At 37.1% G+C, this 22,393-nt stretch overlaps 1 protein-coding gene across 1 annotated transcript in view; it reads right to left on the bottom strand.

Moving 5' to 3' along the window:
• LOC120535134 (unconventional myosin-VIIa) overlaps positions 1 to 22,393 on the bottom strand; it is a 131,769-nt gene that overhangs the window by 55,029 nt on the left and 54,347 nt on the right. The window contains exons 18-25 of the mRNA XM_039762746.1: positions 22,215 to 22,309; positions 21,193 to 21,277; positions 16,972 to 17,190; positions 13,208 to 13,399; positions 12,149 to 12,367; positions 7,133 to 7,294; positions 3,664 to 3,741; positions 3,448 to 3,578 (exon numbers count right to left, since the gene is read on the bottom strand). Coding sequence (XP_039618680.1) covers positions 3,448 to 3,578; positions 3,664 to 3,741; positions 7,133 to 7,294; positions 12,149 to 12,367; positions 13,208 to 13,399; positions 16,972 to 17,190; positions 21,193 to 21,277; positions 22,215 to 22,309 — 1,181 coding nt within the window. The remainder of the gene's footprint in view (positions 1 to 3,447; positions 3,579 to 3,663; positions 3,742 to 7,132; positions 7,295 to 12,148; positions 12,368 to 13,207; positions 13,400 to 16,971; positions 17,191 to 21,192; positions 21,278 to 22,214; positions 22,310 to 22,393) is intronic.

The raw sequence follows: 22,393 nt of genomic DNA, 5'->3' as shown, positions 1-22,393 counted from the left end.
CAAGTGTTAAGAAGGCCAAAAGAAGTGTTTGTTGAAGTCTTATTACATAAGAGTATTATTTCGTTTTGTTAAGTTTGACTTGATTGAATGGAATGTTACATGCTTCATATAAATTCAATTAAAGTTTAAAAAAAAAAAAAAGAGCAAATGAGTAACAGATACATTGTTGCAGTACATAAACTAAAGTGTTACCATTGTGTGATAAAAATATTTACCTTTGATATGTATGTTAATGATTTTTAGCTGTATTTACCAAAAGCCAAACTATGCTTCTTTAGTTACGTAGTTGATTAATGGCATTAGACAGACAGAATATGAGTAAGTGATATTTAGAGTACTTAATTTTAAGAAAACATTATTTTAGTTGATGGAATTTCTGCAGATAGCACCATAATGAAAAAGAGTTTGATCTTTAGTGTGAAGGGAGTAAAAGTTTTATCTTTAAGAATAACAATTTTATTTTATTTTTTTATATATAAACTATCACCTTCTTTATGCAGCATATTGCAAAACTGATGATTTTGAAACACCCAGCTTGCATGAATTCTTTCATTCAATTTCTGACCCTGATTACTCCAATCCAGGGGGGTAACATGGGGAAGGATGGATGGAGCCTATTCCACTAGCATTAGACACAAAAGACAATCAAAATCAATTAAGTAATTTGTCAAGTATTACTGAACTTAACAATATGTGTATTCCATGATGGAAACAATGAGTACAAGATACGTGGAAGAAAATCCTTTAATTATACAGCCTCTAAAGTCTACAATTATATTCCCTCCAGTATAAAAGATACCTATCAGTCTTAGCACTTAAATGAAAAATGAAAATCCATTAGTTTAGCACAGTGAATTCCTGTTACACCTACTAGTGATTTGCTTACATATCTCAATTTAGGAACCGTGGTAATCATTGTGATCTCCTTTTATTAAATCTGTCCTTTTAATGTTTTGTATTGCTGCTTTAATGAAGAGAGCCCTTCTGAGCTTGGAAAAGGACCTCAGCCTAGCTGGAATATGTTAGCTTCACCCCCGAGGGGCTCACGACTACCCGACTTTGCAACATTCCATCAAAATAATGAACACTAGCCATTTATTCGCACACGTGTAGTTTTGTGTACATAATGCATTACAGTGATCCCTTGCTATATCGCGCTTCGACTTTTGCGGCTTCACTCTATCGCGGATTTTAAATGTAAGCATATCTCAATCTATATCATAGATTTCATGCTGGTTCGCGGATTTCTGCGGACAGTGGGTCTTTTCATTTATGGTACATGCTTCCTCAGTTGCTTTGCCCAGTTGATTTCATACAAGGGACGCTATTGCAAGATGGCTGAGAAGCTACCCAATCAGAGCACGTATTACATATTAAATAAAACTCCTCAATGATATACGATATGCTTCCCGTGCGGCGCTTCGCATACTTGAAAGCCCAAACAGCACATAGTGATTTTTGATTGTTTGCTTGTCTCTGCCTCTCTCTCTCTCTGACATTCTCTGCTCCTGACGGAGGGGGTGTAAGCAGAGGGGCTGTTTACACAGAGTCTGTTTGCCTAGAGGATACGAACGCTCCTCTAAAAAATGCTGAAAGTATACTTTCACATTGCTGCCTTCCTTGCAGCTGCTTTGTCCGGCAGTGCCTCGCATACTTAAAAGCCCAAAAAGCCCTAATGATTTTTGATTGTTTGCTTTTCTCGCTCTCTCTCTCTGACATTCTCTGCTCCTGACACGCACTTTGAAGAGGAAGATATGTTTGTATTCTGTCTTGTCATGGAGCACAGTTTAAACTTTTGACTAAAGGGTGTTATTTCATGTCTAGAGGGCTCTAATAATGTTAGAAAATGTATTTAGAAGGTCGTAAACAAGTTTTCTATGCTCTAACTGCGAAAATATTCGATTTATAAATAAAGAATCCTACTTCGCGGAAATTCATTTAACGCGGCAGAGTTTGAAACGGATTAACCGCGATAAACAAGGGTTGACTGTATGTTTTTGTGCTATGTGGTATCTTTAATCAATGGATGCTGTTCTATATTTCAGTTCAGCTATGTCTGTAACAGCAGTCTGAGGTTTTAAATGAGAAGTTCACACCATGAATAACCACTAAAAATAATATTCAGAATAATTAAATGACATAATTGAATAAATCCGCTATCAATTAGACTAACTGGAAAGTCATTACTTAGACCGAATGGAAAAATGTAATGTAAAAATGCTCTCCAAGAAACTAAAGGAAATTATCAGCTCATGCCAGTGTTGTGATTTATCTTCTTACAGGTCTCAAATCAGTCTCCTTTAATCACTTAAGCCCAAACAAGCATTCAGTGTGCTGCTTAATACTGCTACTGAAAGCAACACTTCTTTCCTGAAGTAACTCATTTCCTGAAGTAAGTCATTCCATGCTGTCTGCCTTGCCTGATGCGCAACACATATTATTTTCTACATAGCATATGTTGGGGATACCTGTCATACTACAAACGAACCTTTAAATACACATTTTTTACTGCACATCTGGCAAGAAAAAAAACTTCCAACAAAGACAGATTTAGACTGGTTCTGATATTCCAAATGTGCTTTTTGGTAGACAAGCTAGGAATTTAGTGACACTCACCCAGTCACAACCCAGGGTTCTCAAACTCCGGTCCTACAGGGCCACAGGGCTGCAGGTTTTCATTCTAACCCTTTTCTTAATTAGTGGTCTGTTTTTGCTGCTAATTAACTTCTTTTGACTTAATTGTAATTGACTTGTTTTTTTAAGTTTTTTCCCTGAATTTTTTCATTGTTCCTCTAAATTTCTTCATTTCTGTCCTTAAATGGCACCCAAACAGAAATGAAATGTGGAGTAAACTAACAGAAGACCAACTAAGTCAGGACCTCAAACACAAACCAATTTCACTCCATCCAGTTGCTTAATTAGGAGGCGATTTTTGTTAATTAAACCCATTCTTTAGTTCCATGGCTTGTTGCTGCTCTCATGGTGCAATGGCATACATTTAAAAAATTATTGATTTTCTCATTTCCAAGAGCACTATTAAAATGTTTTGTGGACCTGAGCAGTTCAACATTCCTGAGACCGTCTTTCTTTATTTTCAGATATAGTGTGACAGACACAGTTTGCTGGTCATATTTTGGCTTATTATGTATCTCATTATTGTTTGACAGCTAATTATGGAAAAAGAAACAATTAAAGGGACAGAGTCTTCAAGAGTGAGTCAATTATAATTAATTCAAAAGAAGTTAATTAGCAGCAAAAATAGGTCACTAATAAAGGACATTTTTAGAATGAAAACCTGCAGCCCTCCAGGACCAGAGTCGAGAACCTTGGTATAACCTAAATAGCACATTTTAATAGTTTAAATTCACATAATGTGCCCTTAGAAATTAAGGACAGTTCTCCATTAAAGGATCTAATTCACATCCCTGCATTTACAGTGTTTACTACCTGATATTGGGCCGACGAATGGAATTTCCAACAATGAAATGGAGCTTTTCCAGTGGTGTCATTGGCTTGTCTAACATTGGACCCTCACCGGTGAATACATTCTCACTGTCACGAGAACGAGGTTTAGGCTCCTGCAATTCAATATAAGCATTAGAAGGGAGGTGATATAAGAGCAGAGTAGCAGAAATGCTGTTCCCGTCAAAAGCAGGGTCCCACCTCTTCAACCACTTTGGACAATCGCTTGTGGGTTCCTCCTCCACCTGCTTTGTTGGGTTTCTTCCTTTTCAGTAGTTTCTGAAAAGAAAAAATAAGTTGTATGGGGACTTTATACTTCCTAATTATAGGAAGTACCTACTGTGCACATCAGATTAAGTCAATCTGTTCAAACAATTGTAAAATAAATGGTAATGATATTTGTGATACAAGAAGGCAATATTTAGAAAACAAAGAACAAAAATTTTCATATACATTTTATTTTTTCCTATTATGTGTTAATAAATTAGAGGCACTTAAATTACATAAACTCTGCTGTTAAATATCAGACATTCAACCTTTAAACAGATTTAAACGGAAAATTCGGCAATAGTTTACTGTAACTTTCATTACTTTAATTGAAAAGATGGATAAACTGTCTGTGCATACAGCGGGTCATGGAGCATGCAAGTACAGAGGCATTTTGTGCTTAATGGAGAGCTTTCTTAAACTTGATATGAGTGGCACTGTTTGAATGCTGGATGGATTTCATCTTATTTGAGCAAACGGAGACCCAGTGTGGTGTGGAAAAAAGACGGGAACTAGTCATCTGTGTAAATAAGGGATGGTGTAAAAGGGAGCATAATACAGTTAAAACCCCAGTTTGTAAGTCTGGCTGCCATAATTCATCCAAGTTATTTGTGTAGGGAGATAAATTACATTATCCTTATTAATGCTTTATATTCCTCCCTCTGGAAATGGGTACATAGCGATGGAAATGATTCACTCTATCACCAACATCAATGACGATTCACTCTGACCCTGAAGTTATAATAAGTGATGACTTCAAAAAATGTGACTTTGAAACAACTGATGGCAAATTTCTATCAGTTTGTGACATGTTCCACTCAAGGAAATAACAAACTGGACCTCCTGCATTCAAAGATGCCTTTATCAAATATAAACTACTGGCAGACAAATCTGACCATAACCTGATTCATCTTATTCCCAGGTACAAGCCTTTTATTAGCTGCCATCCTGTTACCATTAGAATAGTAAGGAAGTGGAGCCTGGGGGCTGAAATGGCTCTGAATGACTTCCAAATGACAGACAGGGAAATGATGTGCGAGTCAAATGAGGACGATATTGAGAGACTCAGTCACTGCATCACAGACTATATTAACTTCTGTGTCAACAAAAGGTACCCACAAAGACAGTGTGTTGTTTTCTGAACAACAAGTCCAGAATTACTAAGGAGCTAAAAGGTCTCCTGAATGAGGAAAAAAGAGCACTTAAATCTGGTGACAAAGAGGCTCTAAAAGATGTGCAGCGCGTGTAAAGAAAAAGCTGAGAGAAGGTCAAGGAAGCTTACAAAACTAAAATAACATGAAAGATGTCTGGAATGGTCTGGGTATAATTACAGGACTCAAGCAATCGAGGGTTCAGGTGTTAGAATGGGATATAGAGAAAAGTAACACCCTGAACCTATTTCTTTTAATACATTTTTCCACCCACTGCAGCTTTCTTCCAATGACCAGTCACCCCATGCTATCCCTACTACATCAACAACTCCTGCCACATCAACTGGAATGGCCAGTGATGGGTCCACCTCTGACCATCAGTGTGGACTGTCAATAAATGAAGACCAAGGAGACAACTGAGGAACCTACACACAGGAAAAGCTGCAGGACCAAATGGAGTAAATCCATGAGTTCTTAAGGAGTGTGCTGACCAACTTTCTGGTGTCCTCTGTCATCTGTTCAGTTTGTCTCTAAGGCTTCAGAAAGTGCAGCTGCCATGGGAAATAACCTACATTGTTCCTGTTCCAAAGAAGGCAGGCGCCTGTTCACCTCAGGACCACAGACCAGTGTCACTTGCGTCTCACATCATAGAGACCTTTGAGAGACTGGTCCTGGACTGTATGTGTTCTCTTGTAGTAGACCACCTGGACCCACTGCAGTTTACTTATTGGACAAAGCCTGGAGTGGAGGATGCAATTATCTACCTACTCCACAAGGCTTATTCTTACCTGGACAAAGCTGACAGCACTGGGAGGGCAATGTATTTTGATTTCTCTAGTGCCTTCAGTACCATCCAGCTGTCCCTGTTAAGGAATAAACTCAGAGATATGCAGGTGGATGAACCTATGGTGTCCTGGATAATGGACTCTTTGCCAGGCAGACTACAGTCTGTGAGACTCAAAGACTATGTTTCTGATATGGATGTGAGCAAAACTGGAGCACAACAAGCAATAGTCCTGTCTCCTTTTCTCTATACTCTGTATACCTCAGACTAGAAATATAACACAAGGTCATGTCACTTGCAAAAATTCTCAGATGATTCTGCACTTATGGGGTGAGACAAAGAATAGGAGTCAGGTGGAGAAGTTTGTTTCTTGGTGGAGAAAGAACTGTCTACTACTTAACATCAGTGAAATCAAGGAACTGCTTTATTGACGTTCGCCAAACCAAATAGCCTCTCTGACTGGTCACTATTCAAGGAGTGGATATAGAGGTGGTGCACTTCTACAAGTACTTGGGGTTCCACATTAATGACAGGTTGGACTGGTCTCGGAACACAGAGGAACAATATAAGAAAGGGTAGAACAGGCTTTGTTTTCCTTAGGAGACTGGATTACTTTAATGTGGGAAGTGACATCCTTCACATCTTCTATAACTCTGTGATGACCAGTGTGATTTTCTATGCTGTGGTGTGCTGGACTGGTAACATCATTTCAAGGGAGGCCCACCGAATCAACAAAGTAATTAAAAGGGCAAGCTTATTTACAGTATGCACTATGGACCCCTGGAGGTAGGAGCAAATAGGAAACAAACTTGAGTGTCCTTGTGAACAGTGCTGCACATCCTCTCTCTGACACACTAACAGTGAGAACTTTCAGTCACCTAATTGTTCAGCAGAAGTGTGTCAAGAAACGCTTTTGGGGCTCCTTTATACCAATGGCAATACATCTATACAATGTCTCACTTTGATTGTGACAGCCAAGTCAAAAGTTTTCTTTTTATTTATTTTTTTCTTACTTTGTAGTCATTCTGGTGTGTGTTCAGAACAAAATGTATGCGTATATTTATTTATGTGTTGGTTTAGTTACTTATCTACCTATTTATGTATTCATTTATTTACAGAGCTCATGTAAAAAGCCAAAAATTCCCATTGGGACAAAAAGTTCTATCTATATATTTATATATCTAATATGTCTTTCTGTTACTTTGGATGAATTGTTTCAAATTTAGATGATGCACTTCAAAAAGATGTACATCTAATGGATAAATGATTTTTAAATGTGCAAATAAGCACATAAGTTTTCTTAATTACAAATTATAATAATTATAATGAACTAATTACTGTTAAGCAAACAGAAATATGTGGATGGGTAAAAAACCTCTCTATTGACCATAAAATGATTTCAGATGAATGAGAAGAAAATTTAATTCTACCATGCAACAGACTTTTTAGCTTAAACCATGAGCATCACCTGTTCGAGACCTGCCAAGTTGCTAAGCCTTCGTCCTTGTCGCCGGCCCAGATTTTGCTCAATCTCTGTTTCTTCTGTCTCTTCCTGACCACGGGTGTTAAGGCGAGGCTCTGGTATGTCCCCCATGAAGCGCAAAATAATCCACCAAACAGCTAATGAGGCCTTTAAGTAAAAAAAGAAAAAGGGGCATTTTAATTACATACCTGCTAGAAATACCACTGAGAGTATGTCTGGTGTATAACTTTTCATAGACACTTTTATTTTAATCTAGAAAAACAGTAGGGTATGACTACCTATTTAATAAAAAAAAAATGGATTCATTGTTTAGTTGATGGAATGGAACTTGACTGTAAAAAAATGTTAATCATTTTAAACATGAGCTACTTGCAATTCAATAAGATCAAAGATTATTTTCAAAAATGCAATGAAAAAAGCATAAAACATAACATTTTTACAACCAGCTTAATCCAATTCAGGGTCATGGGGTGGGGAGGGGCCAAAGCCTATCACAGCAGTAGTGACGAAACAGCAAAGATAAAAACCCTTGTTTGATATCAGGATAAAGTTATTCTACAGACAACGTTTCAAAATTATTTCAGTTTCCAATAACCATTACAGATGAGCTTTACAATTGCATCTTAAGTCAGTTGAGTTTGCATTGCAAAGAAAACCAATCAGAGAATGCAGTCTTGCGGATTATAAATCTCTGACTGATGAGATCACAAAAAATCAAACAAGTCAGTCACTTTATTAAAATGTTACATTTAGCAATAATGTCAAAATTTGTAATGGAGGTTTTGATACACAAATATAAGTTGAAAAAGCAAAATATCATTACTAATGGCAATAACAAGTTAAAATGTATGCATAGCATAACATTCAGGATCTTTTGAAGACTGTGCAGGCACTGTAACTCCCAATGGGCTGAGCACAGTAAGGTAGGTTCTAGAACCTTCTACGTCCATTACAGATTTCAGGAGTCAAAGACTATTTCACTAGGACTGAAAAAAAAGCTGAAAACAAACAAAGTCCACTCTCACTCACACATGTACATAAAATACACACACACTACAATTTGCTAAAGACAATTAACATAACCTAAATAAGTGGCACTCTAATGGCAAATTATAGGGTGACAAGATTTTCAAAGTCCCAAACCCGGACACTTATGTAGCAAGTATGCCCATGCATAACGGCCATTCTCATTTGTTTAATGCCTACATTATCTCATAATCAGAAATCAGTGTAAAACGAAAAAACACACTTTCATAAATAAACGCATATGATTCCACATAATGTTTGATGTGGGGAAAAAAATATTACAAATGGCAGTACTCTGTTTTTGTCTGGTTTTTGGTCCATGTTGCGATGCTGTTCAAATAGTTCATAATTAACTTTTCCTCTTCTGGGGTTTTGCCCACAGTATTATACATATATTACTTAGGAGACAGGATGGAAAGGTGGAGGTATCGAGGTAGGGTATGGGCTCAGCAGTTCAAACTTCATATGCGCTGTTTTAAATATATTGTGAGGATGTTAGCTTCTGCAGAGCAATGTTTTATTAGATGGGCAGCCAGTTAAAACCTGGACTTTTTGATATTATTCATTTATTTATCATGATGTATATCCTACAATTGAGGCAGTCCCTGTTTCTGTGATGTCTTTGGATAATAGTAAATTATTCTGACAGTGAAATAATGAATCACTGTAATCTGTAGATAATGGCAATGTGAGGTTTGTTTGGTTTAAGTATAATGCTAGATAAATATTTGCTAACTCTTGTGCATAAAGTCATGGTACATATATAGATAACCTTTTTTCTTCCTTGTGTGCATTTTTTACTTTTACATTTATGAAAATCATTTAATTTGCCTGCTATGACTTAAACCATTGGGAATATTAAGATGTTCATGTACTTGTACTCCTTTGCTTGTGCTCAAGCCACTGGGAAGACTTTGTAAAGCAGAAACAGTTTGCTGATATGAAGGTTTCCACATGCGCTTTGCTAGATTTGCCGATGGAAGACTGCAGTCCTAAAAGCACTCAAGTATCCAGTGAGAGCGACTTCCTACCTGAGCATGTTGTCTGATAGTTCTTCATTAACTGCTATTGGTGATCTGTTTGCCATCAGTAGCAAGGATAAAAAAAAAAAATAAAAAAGAGGAAAATATACAAAATAACCAAGCTTGTGTAACTGCTGTCAAGGTAAAATTGAAACAGTAAACTAATTTGTAGTTTGAAGTTGCACAGAATATTTCTTCATTTGAAGACACCAAGACTTTTCAATGGGACACATTTCCTTGAAGAATAAGTTTACTGCATTTCAACAAAAATTTGTCCACAGTGGGCCAAGTTGTTTCATGTGGACAGACAGGGAAACAGACAGACATTAATATTGCAGTAGGTGATCCGGTAATACTAAATGATTTATTGTACACAACCTGTGTGTCCTGGTTCATACAGTTCTTGAGAAAACACTTAACTCTTTGTCCTATGCTGTCATACTTTGTTTGACTTTGTTATTTAAAAGTTTCAAAAAAATAAAAAAAAAATTAAAATCCTAATTTTAAAAGTTTATGACAGCATTTGCTGTTCTAAATATTTTCCACTATCACCATTTTTATTTATAACTTTTGTTATCCAGCTTGAAAATGATTAAGACTAGAAAGTAAACAGTCTGGGAGCGAATCTACCATCAGGTTGTGCCCAGGAGTTGGCGATGGCAAGGGGCCAAAACAACTCCAGCACAATGAAACGACTGAGTCCAAGTGTGCCGAAATGATCAAATCTCCGCACACTGAATGCAAGAGTCAGAAACAACGGTGTCCATGGTCTATATGGTTATGATCAACCCTTTGTTAAGAAGCCAAGTCACTTAGGGGCCTGTGGTGGTCTTAATCTGGGCTTCATGTAATTCATCTATTTAATTTCAACCAGAGTCATATAGCCCTGCATGCTTATAGTGTTTTAAATAACAAAAATAACAAAACAGCAAAACACTACCCCATTTTCTCCTTTAGAAATGATTAGTTCCATTGGGCAATGTTTAGAAGCATCTTCAGACTTCACATGATTCATGACTAAGGTGTATTATTACTTTAAAATTTAAAAAATTGTACAGGGGCTTTTAAAAATTAGGTCATACTCATTCTTTTACAGTTACACTCTTAACTATTATGTCAAAGGTGAATACTTTATATGAATCAGACAACCAATTTAAACAGTGAAGAATGTGACTTTGCCAAAAACTAGTCTTCTGTAAATGTTTCTTGGGACTTGAGATGGGGCATAATTCACCTTAGTTTCTCTGCTTTTGATGAGATTGTGAATATTTTGTTAAATATAATTTCTTAAAAGCTAAGCATTTATTGAGCCATCTAGAACAGCTAAAATTTAACAACAAGGACATATTTAAGTTAATTCCTTTCATCTCAATTCACTTTGATTCAGTTAACGTTTCCTGTTGTGTTACTCACAATAGGTCAACTCAAAACACTGCAGGGAAAAAGAATCAAGAGGAATAACAAGATTAAAATGATCAATTGGTATAGATATTGGAGTGATAAAAATCACATAGTTTAAGGGAGGGAGAAAGAGGACAGTGAGATCATTATAGAATTCACCTTCTGAAATGAGGATATCCCAAAAAGGTGTCATGGTTCTCTTTACCTCCACATGTGCAATGTCCAAGAAACTCACTGAAAATTATAAATGCTATTGAGGAACTAAGAAGCCTTAGATACAGTCATCGTGACTTCACATAAGGAACCTGAAAACACTTCTACTGTAGAGAGCTGGAAACAAAGGTAGCCTAGCCCCACCAAGAAGGTTATGTATGGGAGGGGAAGACCACATCTTATCATTACATCCTCTTTGGGATGAGCTATGGGATCAATCATATAAATGCCCTAGGAATTAGTAGCTCCAAGTGGGACAATTCAGAGACAACAGAATGGTCAGATTGTATTTGGTGCGATTAACATAATGTTTGGTTTGCATTTTATGTTCACCAAAAATACAACTTGGCTTTAATTACTTTATGTGATATGGAAATTCCACCAAAAGAAAAACAATCAAGAGACAGAAACTGGGATTGCATAACTGACTACATTTACATACACTGTAAAGATCCTAGCTTGCCTGGTATTAATGATGTAGTCTGGAGTCCTGTGTCTTAATTTATCAGCATTCACACAAGTTTAGAATAAACAAACAACTAAAAACTAAAATCTTCCCAATGCTTTTCTCTATCAATGTGAGCAGGTGTTTGTCAGTCATATGTTAAAGAATAATTTAGTTACTAACATTAAATCACATGCCAAATATGGAACCCAAAATAAAGACAACCAAACAGATAACAACAAATTGTTCCCATAATTAACAACTAGTCTGGAATGGTACACCTTTTTTCCTTGTTTAACTCCTACTTATGGTGGTATATTTTTTTTACACCAATCTCAGTTATTTTTGTCCTTCGTCCTTTTAGTTGAACCTACCAGCAGCATCCGTCATCTATCCTCAGTTTGACTCACTACAAGTACAGTATCACAACCCTCCAGTGTGCCACCACCTGTTTTACAAGTGGATGCACAGTCGCAAGTTCCATATAGTGAATTTGGTACACCGCGCAGATACTTAACATATGTATGATAATGATGAGATGTTCTTCTTGACTTTGTTTGCAAAGAACATTCAACAATTGAAGTGAAATGTGATACATGTGCAGTGGATGAAAGTGTGACCGGTGACAAGTGAGCACTGGAGAAGTGGATCACGTTTATTTTTACATAGTTCTAGACTGTGACATACTATTCAGTAATATGGAATTAAATTACATTAAAATCGCACAAAATTTTAAATTATTGCAATATTTTAGATTACAGCTTCATAGTGTGCACATAAATAGCCATTTTAACACGGGTACATAAAGTACACTGCATGAGTACTTATGAGATGAGAAATCCTTTAAGTAATTAAGGATTAAACATTGGGCCTAGAATATCAAGTGGCTCATACCACAATGTCGCCTTCATCTTCGTGATAAAGGAGAGGGTGGCGCAGTCTCCTTCTGATGTAAGTGTCTGTTGCAGATCCTTGAAAGTACATTATTGCAAACTTAGTAAATGAATATTTTTCCAGGTCATCATACTCCTCTTCTTCTTCTTCTTGCGCCATTATTATGGGGATTTCATCCAAGTCTACCTCCTCTAGTACAGATTTACTTCCTTCCAAATCCTACCCAAAACAAAAACAAAAATGTAAGCAAATGAATTTTATACAAGTACAAATAAAGGGCAAGCTTTAACAATATAATTTAGAGGACAAAACAGGAGCATGTAACTTTCAAAGATCAATCCTTAATCTGATGGTCACTATTATTGCATGAAAATTAGTCAAAGCTTTCACTTCAAAAATCTACTCAACAGCTCAGTGACTGAGCTCTGAGAATATCCTTCTAACCATAGTGTTACAGTACATGTCATTCAAATTTACATATCTCTCGACCCACTACTTAGATCATCTGATTCCCATTTTGATACAAGTTTGCAAACCTTTTCATTCTGGTACTAAGCAACCGAATCAAATTATTGCCTCTCAGACTGTAAGAAGAATTACCGTATTTTATAGAACATGAAGGATGATAGTAAAGGCCAAAACGAAAAACAACAGAGGCAAGGTCTGACATCATTTGAGAACAATCCGACAGGAACAAAGATATAAAGAACCCAGCAGATTCAATGTCTAAAGCAAAAGAAAGGCCAGTTCCTTTGAATTAGAAGCTGACAGAAACAGTTAAGATCAGCTATGTAATATTTGTCTTTAGCCAACTATTTCTATTTTACTTAATATATATTTCACATTTTTAATCTCTTTTCCACTTTCTTACTAGGTACTTATTTTTATTTTTCCTTTTTTATATCTTTTATTAAACACCGATTTAAAAACTAAGTGCACAATAGTATTTGTGTGCATCTTTTATGAAATGTGACTGTGACAAAAAAGTTGTTTGCTGTCATGAATGTTTCCATCTTAAATTGTGCAAACTTGAAAAGAAAGAAAAAAAAGAAACTCTACCTCAAACCCAAGAGGAGCTTGTCCTTCCTGACCCCCCACCATGCTGGGAAGAAAGCCGAAAATGTTGTCCACCATTTCCTGGTCACTCATGGATTCTGAGGGAGAGCTGGCAACCCTATTCCTCATTGCAGCTTCCTTTTGACGCAGCCGCTCAAGCTCCTGAGCCCGCTGCTCCTGAGCAGATAAATCTTTCTGCAAAAGGTAACCAGAAGGATAATACACTTATAGGTGAGGCAGATTTAAATGTAATAGAAATGTGTGATTTAAGCCTTTATACATTATCAAACCTGGCACATATATTATGCTTGTTTAGTAACCACCGGAAAATAAATGAGCAGCTGAGACCAAACAACAAAGCAATAATTCTGTTTATCAAGCGTGCAAAAAAAAGTCATACTGCTATTTAATTCAAGGCAAATGTAATTTATTGCAAAGGGCACTTAACTTGGGGTGGCACAGTGGCGCAGTGGTAGTGCTGCTGCCTCGAAGTAAGGCGAACTGGGTTCGCTTCCCGGGTCCTCCCTGCGTGGAGTTTGCATGTTCTCCCTGTGTCTGCGTGGGTTTCCTCCGGGTGCTCCGGTTTCTTCCCACAGTCCAAAGACATGCAGGTAAGGTGCACTGGCGATCCTAAATTGTCCCTAGTGTGTGCTTGGTGTGTGGGTGTGTGCATCCTGCGATGGGCTGGTGCACTGCCCGGGTTTGTTCCTACCTTGCGCCCTGTGTTGGCTGGGATTGGCTCCAGCAAAAACCTGTTACCCTGTGTTAGGATATAGCGGGTTGGATAATGACTGACTGACTGACACTTAACTTGAAATGACAGTTCATAGCATACTAATATTCTTAGAATAGTAACTTCATTCAAAGGACACATCAACCTTTCTGTCCAGCAATTTAAAAAAGTACTTCCTGGTTTATGTTTTCTATGTTTAAGTTATGTTAATTTACAACTTCTGTTTAAGAATGGGTTTCACAACTTTGCTGAAATAATCTTCTGGATTTCTTTCAAAACCTGCATTACTATGGGTATCTACACCATATTTCATGAAGAAGGCTGCCAACAATTTTCTCATAATTTCGGAACCATGCCATGGGAAATTACACGAGATAAGTCATTAATGTGAACAATCAATAAATAATTATAATGCCAGCTTATCTGTTTGAGCTCAATGAGACTCACTGGTCTTTTGCAATTCTCCTAGATAAACTCCATAGTAGCTGGCTGCGTATTGCTTTAGAAAAGAAACAGTTGTTGAATTGGGTACAGAGTTGGCCAAGTAGCTAATTAAGCATGGGTCTCCATTGTAGAATAAGAGATTACATTACATTGATCATGATTAATTTACATTTGATCCTTGAAACTGTAAAGTCTGCTTAATAAACTCTTTACCTTAGAATTCAAGAGTTCATTGGCCTTTTGAAAACATTCCTCTGCTACATGGCACATCATTAGAGTATGTCTGTGCTGTTTGCACTGTGAGATTTTGGAATGTACAAATATTCTAGGGTCATCCAAGAGGGAGGAGACAATTTCTAAGTTTATAGGATCATTGCTCTCGCATGTACAGTGATATCCCTACTTTGCACAATGTCCGACAACTTTAAATCATTTAGGTTTTGTTCATTTCAAACTCTTCCACCCATCTCACTTACTACAAGGAGGTGTGGCAAAGTTCCCTTGTCAACCTAAACTTGTCACTCATTGTAAAGTCACTTAACCTGTGCCCCAGTTTTTAAAACAGTTGCACTAAATCTTTGTAATTGTATGTTATAATTCCTATGATGTATTGTTCCTACAGTATTCATATTAACAATGCAGTTTAAAAAAACTGTAAATACTTCTTTCGAAAAACCAATATATAACAGATACTGTATCATTAATAATGAGTTCAGCTGTAAGGTTCTAAAAGTACATTTTTGAGAAAGAAGAGATACAACAAGCTGGTTGCCAGACAGAAATAAGAAAGTACAGATAAGAAAAGAATGATGTACGAGGAAGGAAGTGTTTTAAGAAAGTCCATCAAGGAAATGTTTTAGATTTATTACTCTTCAGAATGAAAAAGAATAATTTAAAAAGAGATCAACAATCTTTGAACCTAGGGAAACACCAATGTACTAAATGGTTGCATATGATTAAGATAATAAATTATAAATAGGGGGTGGAAGGTCATGAGCTACAAAAACTAAATTCTAAACATTTTGGGGGCTAGGTTGACTTAAGATTATTATTTCTCAGGCATTCTGTGATGTGACCAGTAGGGGGGCATAACAGACTTCACAAACACAGTCACAGGTTTAAAACATGTACTTTTAATTAACAAAATACCTTTTATAGACTTCTTCCCTGTAAGCACCATGCAGCATAGCAATGCAATATAATACAATACAATACTCTCCTCTCTTTACTCTGCTCCTTCCAGGTAAGTGTTGTCCAGCTACTCTCCTGACACTGACTCCGACTCAACCTGACTGCTCCTCTTATATAAGACCTGGAAATACCTCCTATATCAGGGCATTGTCCTGAGGAAGTCTACCCAGCACAGCCTGGCAGCACCCCCCAGAACCTAACAGGGTCAGCCAGTAGGACTGCAGTTCCCAGTATGCTCTGAAGGTGACTGAAAGAGTACCATAGGCCAGGGATGCTGCCATCTAGTGCCTTGGGAGAGTGCATAGTTCACATAATTTACCTTGCCCTGTCCTTCCAGCATACTGACTTCCCAGCTGTGTAAAGATCCTCACCTGAGCCCTTCTCGGGATGCCAACATCTCCGCTGCAGTGTTGGCACCTTTAGTCAGAAATGTCCTGCCTTCCTTTTTTCCCCCCAGTTGCTAGATTTGTAAGATCCCTTGAACCTTCCTGGCTTGGATGCCAGCACATGCCTGCCATTTTTTATAATGGTTATTGTCACATCATCATGTCTTATTCCACTAGCATGACCAAAGTTCAAATTTTTAAAATCCTCACAGGTCTCAGCAAGTTTCCCTGCAGATGAATATCAAAAATGAAGTCTAACATAAGTAGATGTCTGCATTCCTCCACAATTTGATTGAACTACATTGAATAGCTTGCTACTAGAGAGTGTTTTCTGGGCCATGTGCTAAATGAAATACATTTCTTCTATCACAAAGACATGTCTGTTAGTTTAATCAGATACTCTAAAGTGACATGTTGTAATTGTGTCTTTGTGTGTGAACACGTATTGAAATGGACTAGGACCCTGTCTAAGTTATAGGGACCTGAACTAATGAACAAATTGGGTATTCTAAATAGATGGATGGGTTATAAAGTTGGTATTTTGGAATTTTGATGCTTTATTTTCATCACTTATTTGAAAAAAAAACCTATAGATGTATTTTCTTCCCTGGTGGTCATTGGCTTTGAAAAATAATGAGTGGATGTTTTTCAAACATTTTGTTTAGGGTATTGGTGCAATGTAGTAGAAGAATGTGCTGAAGTGCTATCATTATTATACTTGTGCCACAAGTAAGGCCATGAAAGGAGGTAAAGAGAAACCGAGAAGTTGTATGGTAGATTCCTGCATTAAAAATGAAAGTTAAAGTGAGAAAAAATGTTCCGCCAAAGGAAAAAAAGGTGCAGTCTTTAACTATTGACAGAAAGAGTGGAGATAAGCCTCATTCAAGAAAACACAATTGGAGAGTGTGGAGGTGTGGGAGACAGTAAAGAAAAAAATGCACAGTGCTAAGTTGTTTTGGGCTTTTTGATGTAAACAAATGCAAGCAGAAATTTACAAGAAAAATGTACAGTACCTCGTTCCGCAAAATGGCTGCTGCCCTTCTACCCAGCATGCCTCGAGTGTAAGCTTGTAGTATGTGCACAGCCTCCAGCTTCTTGCGTTTTTCTTGCCGGAGTAGATAACCTCTGCAACGTGCTTGCAGTAAGACAACCATAGCACGGGTTTTCTGGTACCGGTGGAAGAGCTGTCGACTGCGACACTGGGCCTGCAACCTGGCAAAACCAAGCTGGACCTGAAAACATAAGAGTTAGGTTATATCCAACTATACTCAAAGCCAAACTCCCAGCATTTTTTCAAAAGAACCCTGGGCAAGACTTCTTGGAGACCAGGAACCTAACTCAGACGTCAAGAAATATTTACAAGTTGCATTCTCAGCTATTGCCTCACTTTTTACTTTCTAGCCTCAACCAGTTAATACTCTGATAATGTTTCTAATGAAATGATTCAGCTCAACTCACTTACATACATAAACAACTGAACAGGCAGACATTTTGAGAACAAACACACACACATACAAGAGTATCAATAGAGATCTATGAGGACTGCACCAGGACTAGGGTGTTGCCGTGCCTAGTCTCCTAGTTGTCAAGAAACAACATTCAGTAATCCTGAAGAAAACTTTCTTTCAGTCACTCAATACATCAGCGCAAAAGGGTACAAACCATACCTACGAAGGAAGGTGCAGAAACCAGTTGCATAGCTAAAACTTAATTGGGGGCAGGATTGGAATGACAAAATACATTAATCAAAATTCCATCTATGAACCATCATAAAAAATATTTCAGGGTGGTTCAATGGACCCGAGGTTAACATGAACTGTTTATGATACACAGTATTTATCCCTCTGTGTTTTACCTTGCATTATAAATGTAAATCATTATCATTGTCAATCATTATTTATTTACTTATTATAAACAGATACAAGACCAACCAAAGCAAAGTGAGTCCCAACCAGTCATCTTAGAAGTCTAAAAATGAGATAATGGGAACAATGTGCCATCTAAGAAGAACTAATGAAATATTAGAAAAAGCAAAAGAAGTGACTGCAGCAAATGCACAACTTGCTGCTCACCAAATTCAAATCCATCACTCATGGTGGACCAGTCAGAACCCTAGAGAAGTTGCTGTAGCACTGCCATAACCAGCCATGACCAAAGGCAGATTTGTCAATACCAATGAGAAAAAACTACTCTATGGACTTTTTAAGCAGATTTACGCATAGGCAGTAGCAACAAAAATAACATTTTGTCCTTAAAAAGTGGCACTGTACCAGAGGTCAATAATGAGATCATGATGCTCATTAACAGTGAGGAGAAAGAGGAATTCAGTGTTAAGTCAAAGGTTTCTGATGATCCAAACAACATTAATTAGGGGTATATGATTTTGAAACCAACAGCATCTACACCATCATTATTATTGGAAGAAACGAATTTGCATTTTAGTTTATATTTCCTAGTTATATTTGGCAGGTAGAGGCAGCACAGTGGCATAGTAGTAGTGCAGCTGCCTCACACTAAGGAGACCAGGGTTTGTTTCCTATGTCCTCTCTGCATGGAGTATGTATTTTCTTCCTATTTTTGAGTGTCCCCAGGTGCTCTGGTTTCCTCTCACTGACCACTGTAAGTTAGGTGAATCTGTGACGTTAAATTGGCCCTAGTGTATGTACAGCATGTAGGAGTTTGTGTGTGTGTTTGGCCTGCGATAGACTGGCACCTTTGCAAGTTTGTTCTTGCCTTGCAGCATATGGAAGCCAAGATAGGCTCTAGATCCCCTGTGACCCTGGCCTGGATTAAGCAGGTTAGTAATTGATATGGTATATAGTGGTGGAAGTGGAAACAGTATTACCTCTTTCATACAGCTATTAAAATCAAAGACCTTATAAAGCCTGTTGTAGACTACTTGATTATAGTTACACTGATCTCTGAAGAAGGGGCTTGAGCTGCCTTGAAAACTTGCATAGTGTAATCTTTTTAGTTAGCCAATAAAAGGTGTCATTTTGCTTTGATATTTCTCTAAAAATAAAAACAGAAAAATCTAAGCTCATTCTCAACTTATGTTCACATTTTACTTCAGGTCTTAACGACTGACTAACTTTTAAATCTCTCCTTTCATCTTCTATAATGGCAACTTTTTTGACATTTTCTCATTTAATCTGCCCTGATTTTGTCCTGTTCTTAAATGTTACATGCTATGTCCTTTTCAGTTGTACACCCAAGAATCGATTAAAAAAATTAACTATCACATAAATGTATGGAATTAATTGTGATTAATCATATCTAACATTAAAAGATGTAATTATAAAATTAATATATAGATCATGAAGTAAGTACACAGTAAATCACAAATTTTATGTAGAATCAACACAAAGGAATTTAAAAAAAGTTATGGCATAGTTTAAACTGAAGCAATGACCTTAAACATGAGATTTTAACAAAATACTACTTGAGCAAGTACAACCTGAGTTTGAATGCCTTCCTAAAAGGCACGTTGAAAAGAAGGCAATTGGCATAGCATATGAGACACAGATGTGTCAAAGTAAAAATTAAACAATCAAAATGACTTTGAATGCACTGCTGAAGACTGGTTTAATTAAAAGAATAAGCATCTCTTAAATGGGCATACATTAAAACTTGTGTTAAACCTCGGTAAATACTATCCTCAATTTTTCAGTGAGGAAAGAATAATAATAAATATAATGATAAAAATAAATAATAAATAAACAATAAAAAATAAATAATAAGTGGGTTGGCACCCTGCCCAGGTTTGGTTCCTGCCTTGTGCCCTGTGTTGGCTGGGATTGGCTCCAGCAGACCCCCGTGACCCTGTGTTCGGATTCAGCGGGTTGGAAAATGGATGGATGGATGGATGAAATAAATAATAATAATTGGAAATAACAGTGTAGTGCCCCTGGGGCTTGGCCTGAGGTGGTCAAGACCTGTCTGAGGAGGATAGATTTAATGCTTTTGTGGTTGGTAGAATCATGGTATGCCTTGGGAATTTTTGGGTTACAAAATGTATGCCACCACAGATAAATGGTGGAAAAATACTGCTCTACTTACACCTTTGCTCCTGGCACGCTAAAAATGACCTCCATAGCTGCTATTTAACTTTAAAACGATACTGTGCCTTACCTGGATGTTTTGTTGTATTCTTTCCATAAATTAGTGAAGATACTGCAAATCTGAACATTGGTAGGGATAATCATGACAATTCTATTTTGTGAAATTTTGTCATACTAATATGACTGTGACTGGCATGCAGGGCGCTTTTCTGCAATACATCTGAAAAAGGTGCCCAGTTGTATATAAGGGCAGTCAGCACTGTAAGCTGGCTGGCAGAATGGCAGGTTAAATGCAGAGATACAAGAGACATATTTTGGTTTTAGTGCCACTCAAAGACAACTTTTTTAGCACTTATGTGATAGAACTTTGATTCTTCTTATAGAAACATAAAATGAAACAAAAGAGAGCATAATTTTTACCTTCGCAACTCTTCTCTAGCATTGCACCAAGAACTGCCATAAACCCCCCTCTTCTCCCACTTTTGCACCTCTATGTATTGACATGTGGCATATTGTTGAGAAATTCATAATACAAAATGCTAAACCTTTAAATTTAAACCTTTTCATAAAATGTTTAAAGGTACCAAATATGGCATGGGTTTCCTCCGGGTACTCCGGTTTTCTCCCACAGTCCGAAGACATGCAGGTTAGGTGCATTGGTGATTCTAAATTATCCCTAGTGTGTGCTTGGTGTGTGGGTGTGTGTGTGTGTGTGCCCTGCAGTGCCATGCTCCCTGTGTTGGCTGGGATTGGCTCCAGCAGACCCCGTGACCCTGTAGTTAGGATATAGTGGGTTGGATAATGGATGGATGGATATAAATACGGTGCTGGATGTGTATATGATTCTTTAGGTACACACTGGATGTGACAACTGTCAGGGTCACATTAATTGCAAAAATTAACGTGTCAACTTTCCCAGGCCTAATTTATTTTATATATATATATATATATATATATATATATATATATATATATATATATATATATATATAATTAGGCCTGGGAACATTAACATACATATACTGCACAATCATCCATAGCACATAGATATGCTGTTCATACTGTATGTGTGTTATGGTGAAATAAATGGAGCTAAAAAATGAAGCCTGTTGTTTTATTCACACAGAACTGTGCATCCAGTCCTTGGATTGGTACAGAATTAATGTCACTTACCACACGATACAACTTTCTACATTTGTACGCCCTCCAGGCACTCTGCAGCACAACTGCAGCCTTCCTCTGTTTTACAAATGTCTTCCTAGTAAAGAAACAAAACCCTTAATTTGTAAAGAAGCTGTTACAATGGATGCTCAATCAGAGAGTCACAATCAAAAATGTTTTTAACAGTTCTTTGATTTGTTGCCACTTTTCAAAAGGTGGGCAGTAGCTGATTAACAACACTTACATAACTGACATACAGTATAGATGAGAAACTTGACCTATTGTTCCCATTTTTGTTTTGTTAACTAATATGACCAGTACTTGCAATGTGCATACATGCTTTTCTGCTTATTCTTTTTATTTAATAAAATCCACAAAAAACATTATATACAGCTCAGGCTACAGCATCAATAAGACAAATCAATAGCCTGGAAAATGAATCCTTGCATTTCTACATGTATTAAGCTACACAAAAAGCTTTCACAAAGGCAGATGTCAGACACAATACTGTAGATATAACACTACATAGCAGTTTGCTAAACTGAGCAGTAGTGTATCTATGGGGTTATTTTCTTAAATTCAAGCAATCACCAAAATGATAACTGGACCTGAACTATTATGTTGGAGCCCCATCCGAAATGAAATTTACCACCAAATAAATGCCTACTTACCACTAGAAAATGAAAGATTAAATTAAAGAGGTTATTCATGTTTCAGTGAGTCCATTTAAACAAAAACAATTGAAATGTATGATTTAATTTCCAAGTCTGATCTAGCGTTGCAAAGATTCCAAAGTGTGGCACAAGTTAACATTATAATAAGGGTCTGTAGATTAAAATAGAAAACAGTTGGCAGATAACCACCACCACAGTTACTTTGAACATTACGTATAATTGTTATTGTTCTTTGTGTGTTAAAATTTAAAAATGCGCTCCTGATTTTGTAATTTGGGACACTACACTACTATAACAGCCACTGCAATCACTAGATTCCACAGGCTTCATCTGAGAGCTGCAGGGGATTTATTCTCATACCTGTGTTTGTAGCCTCGAAGAACTCGCTGAATAAGTATAGCTTTTTCATTAAGAGCTTTGTCCCTTGCAACTTCCAGCACCATGTCATGGTAATCCTAGAGAAGCAAATGCAGAAGTTACATGTTCATTGCTTAATGCATTTTTACCATTTAAACTCAACAACCAATGGAGAAATCTGA

Source organism: Polypterus senegalus, chromosome 1, assembly GCF_016835505.1.
Source record: "Polypterus senegalus isolate Bchr_013 chromosome 1, ASM1683550v1, whole genome shotgun sequence".
NCBI lineage: Eukaryota > Metazoa > Chordata > Cladistia > Polypteriformes > Polypteridae > Polypterus > Polypterus senegalus.
The sequence above is the reverse complement of the archived record's forward strand: the minus strand, read 5'-3'. Positions and strand labels throughout refer to the sequence as shown.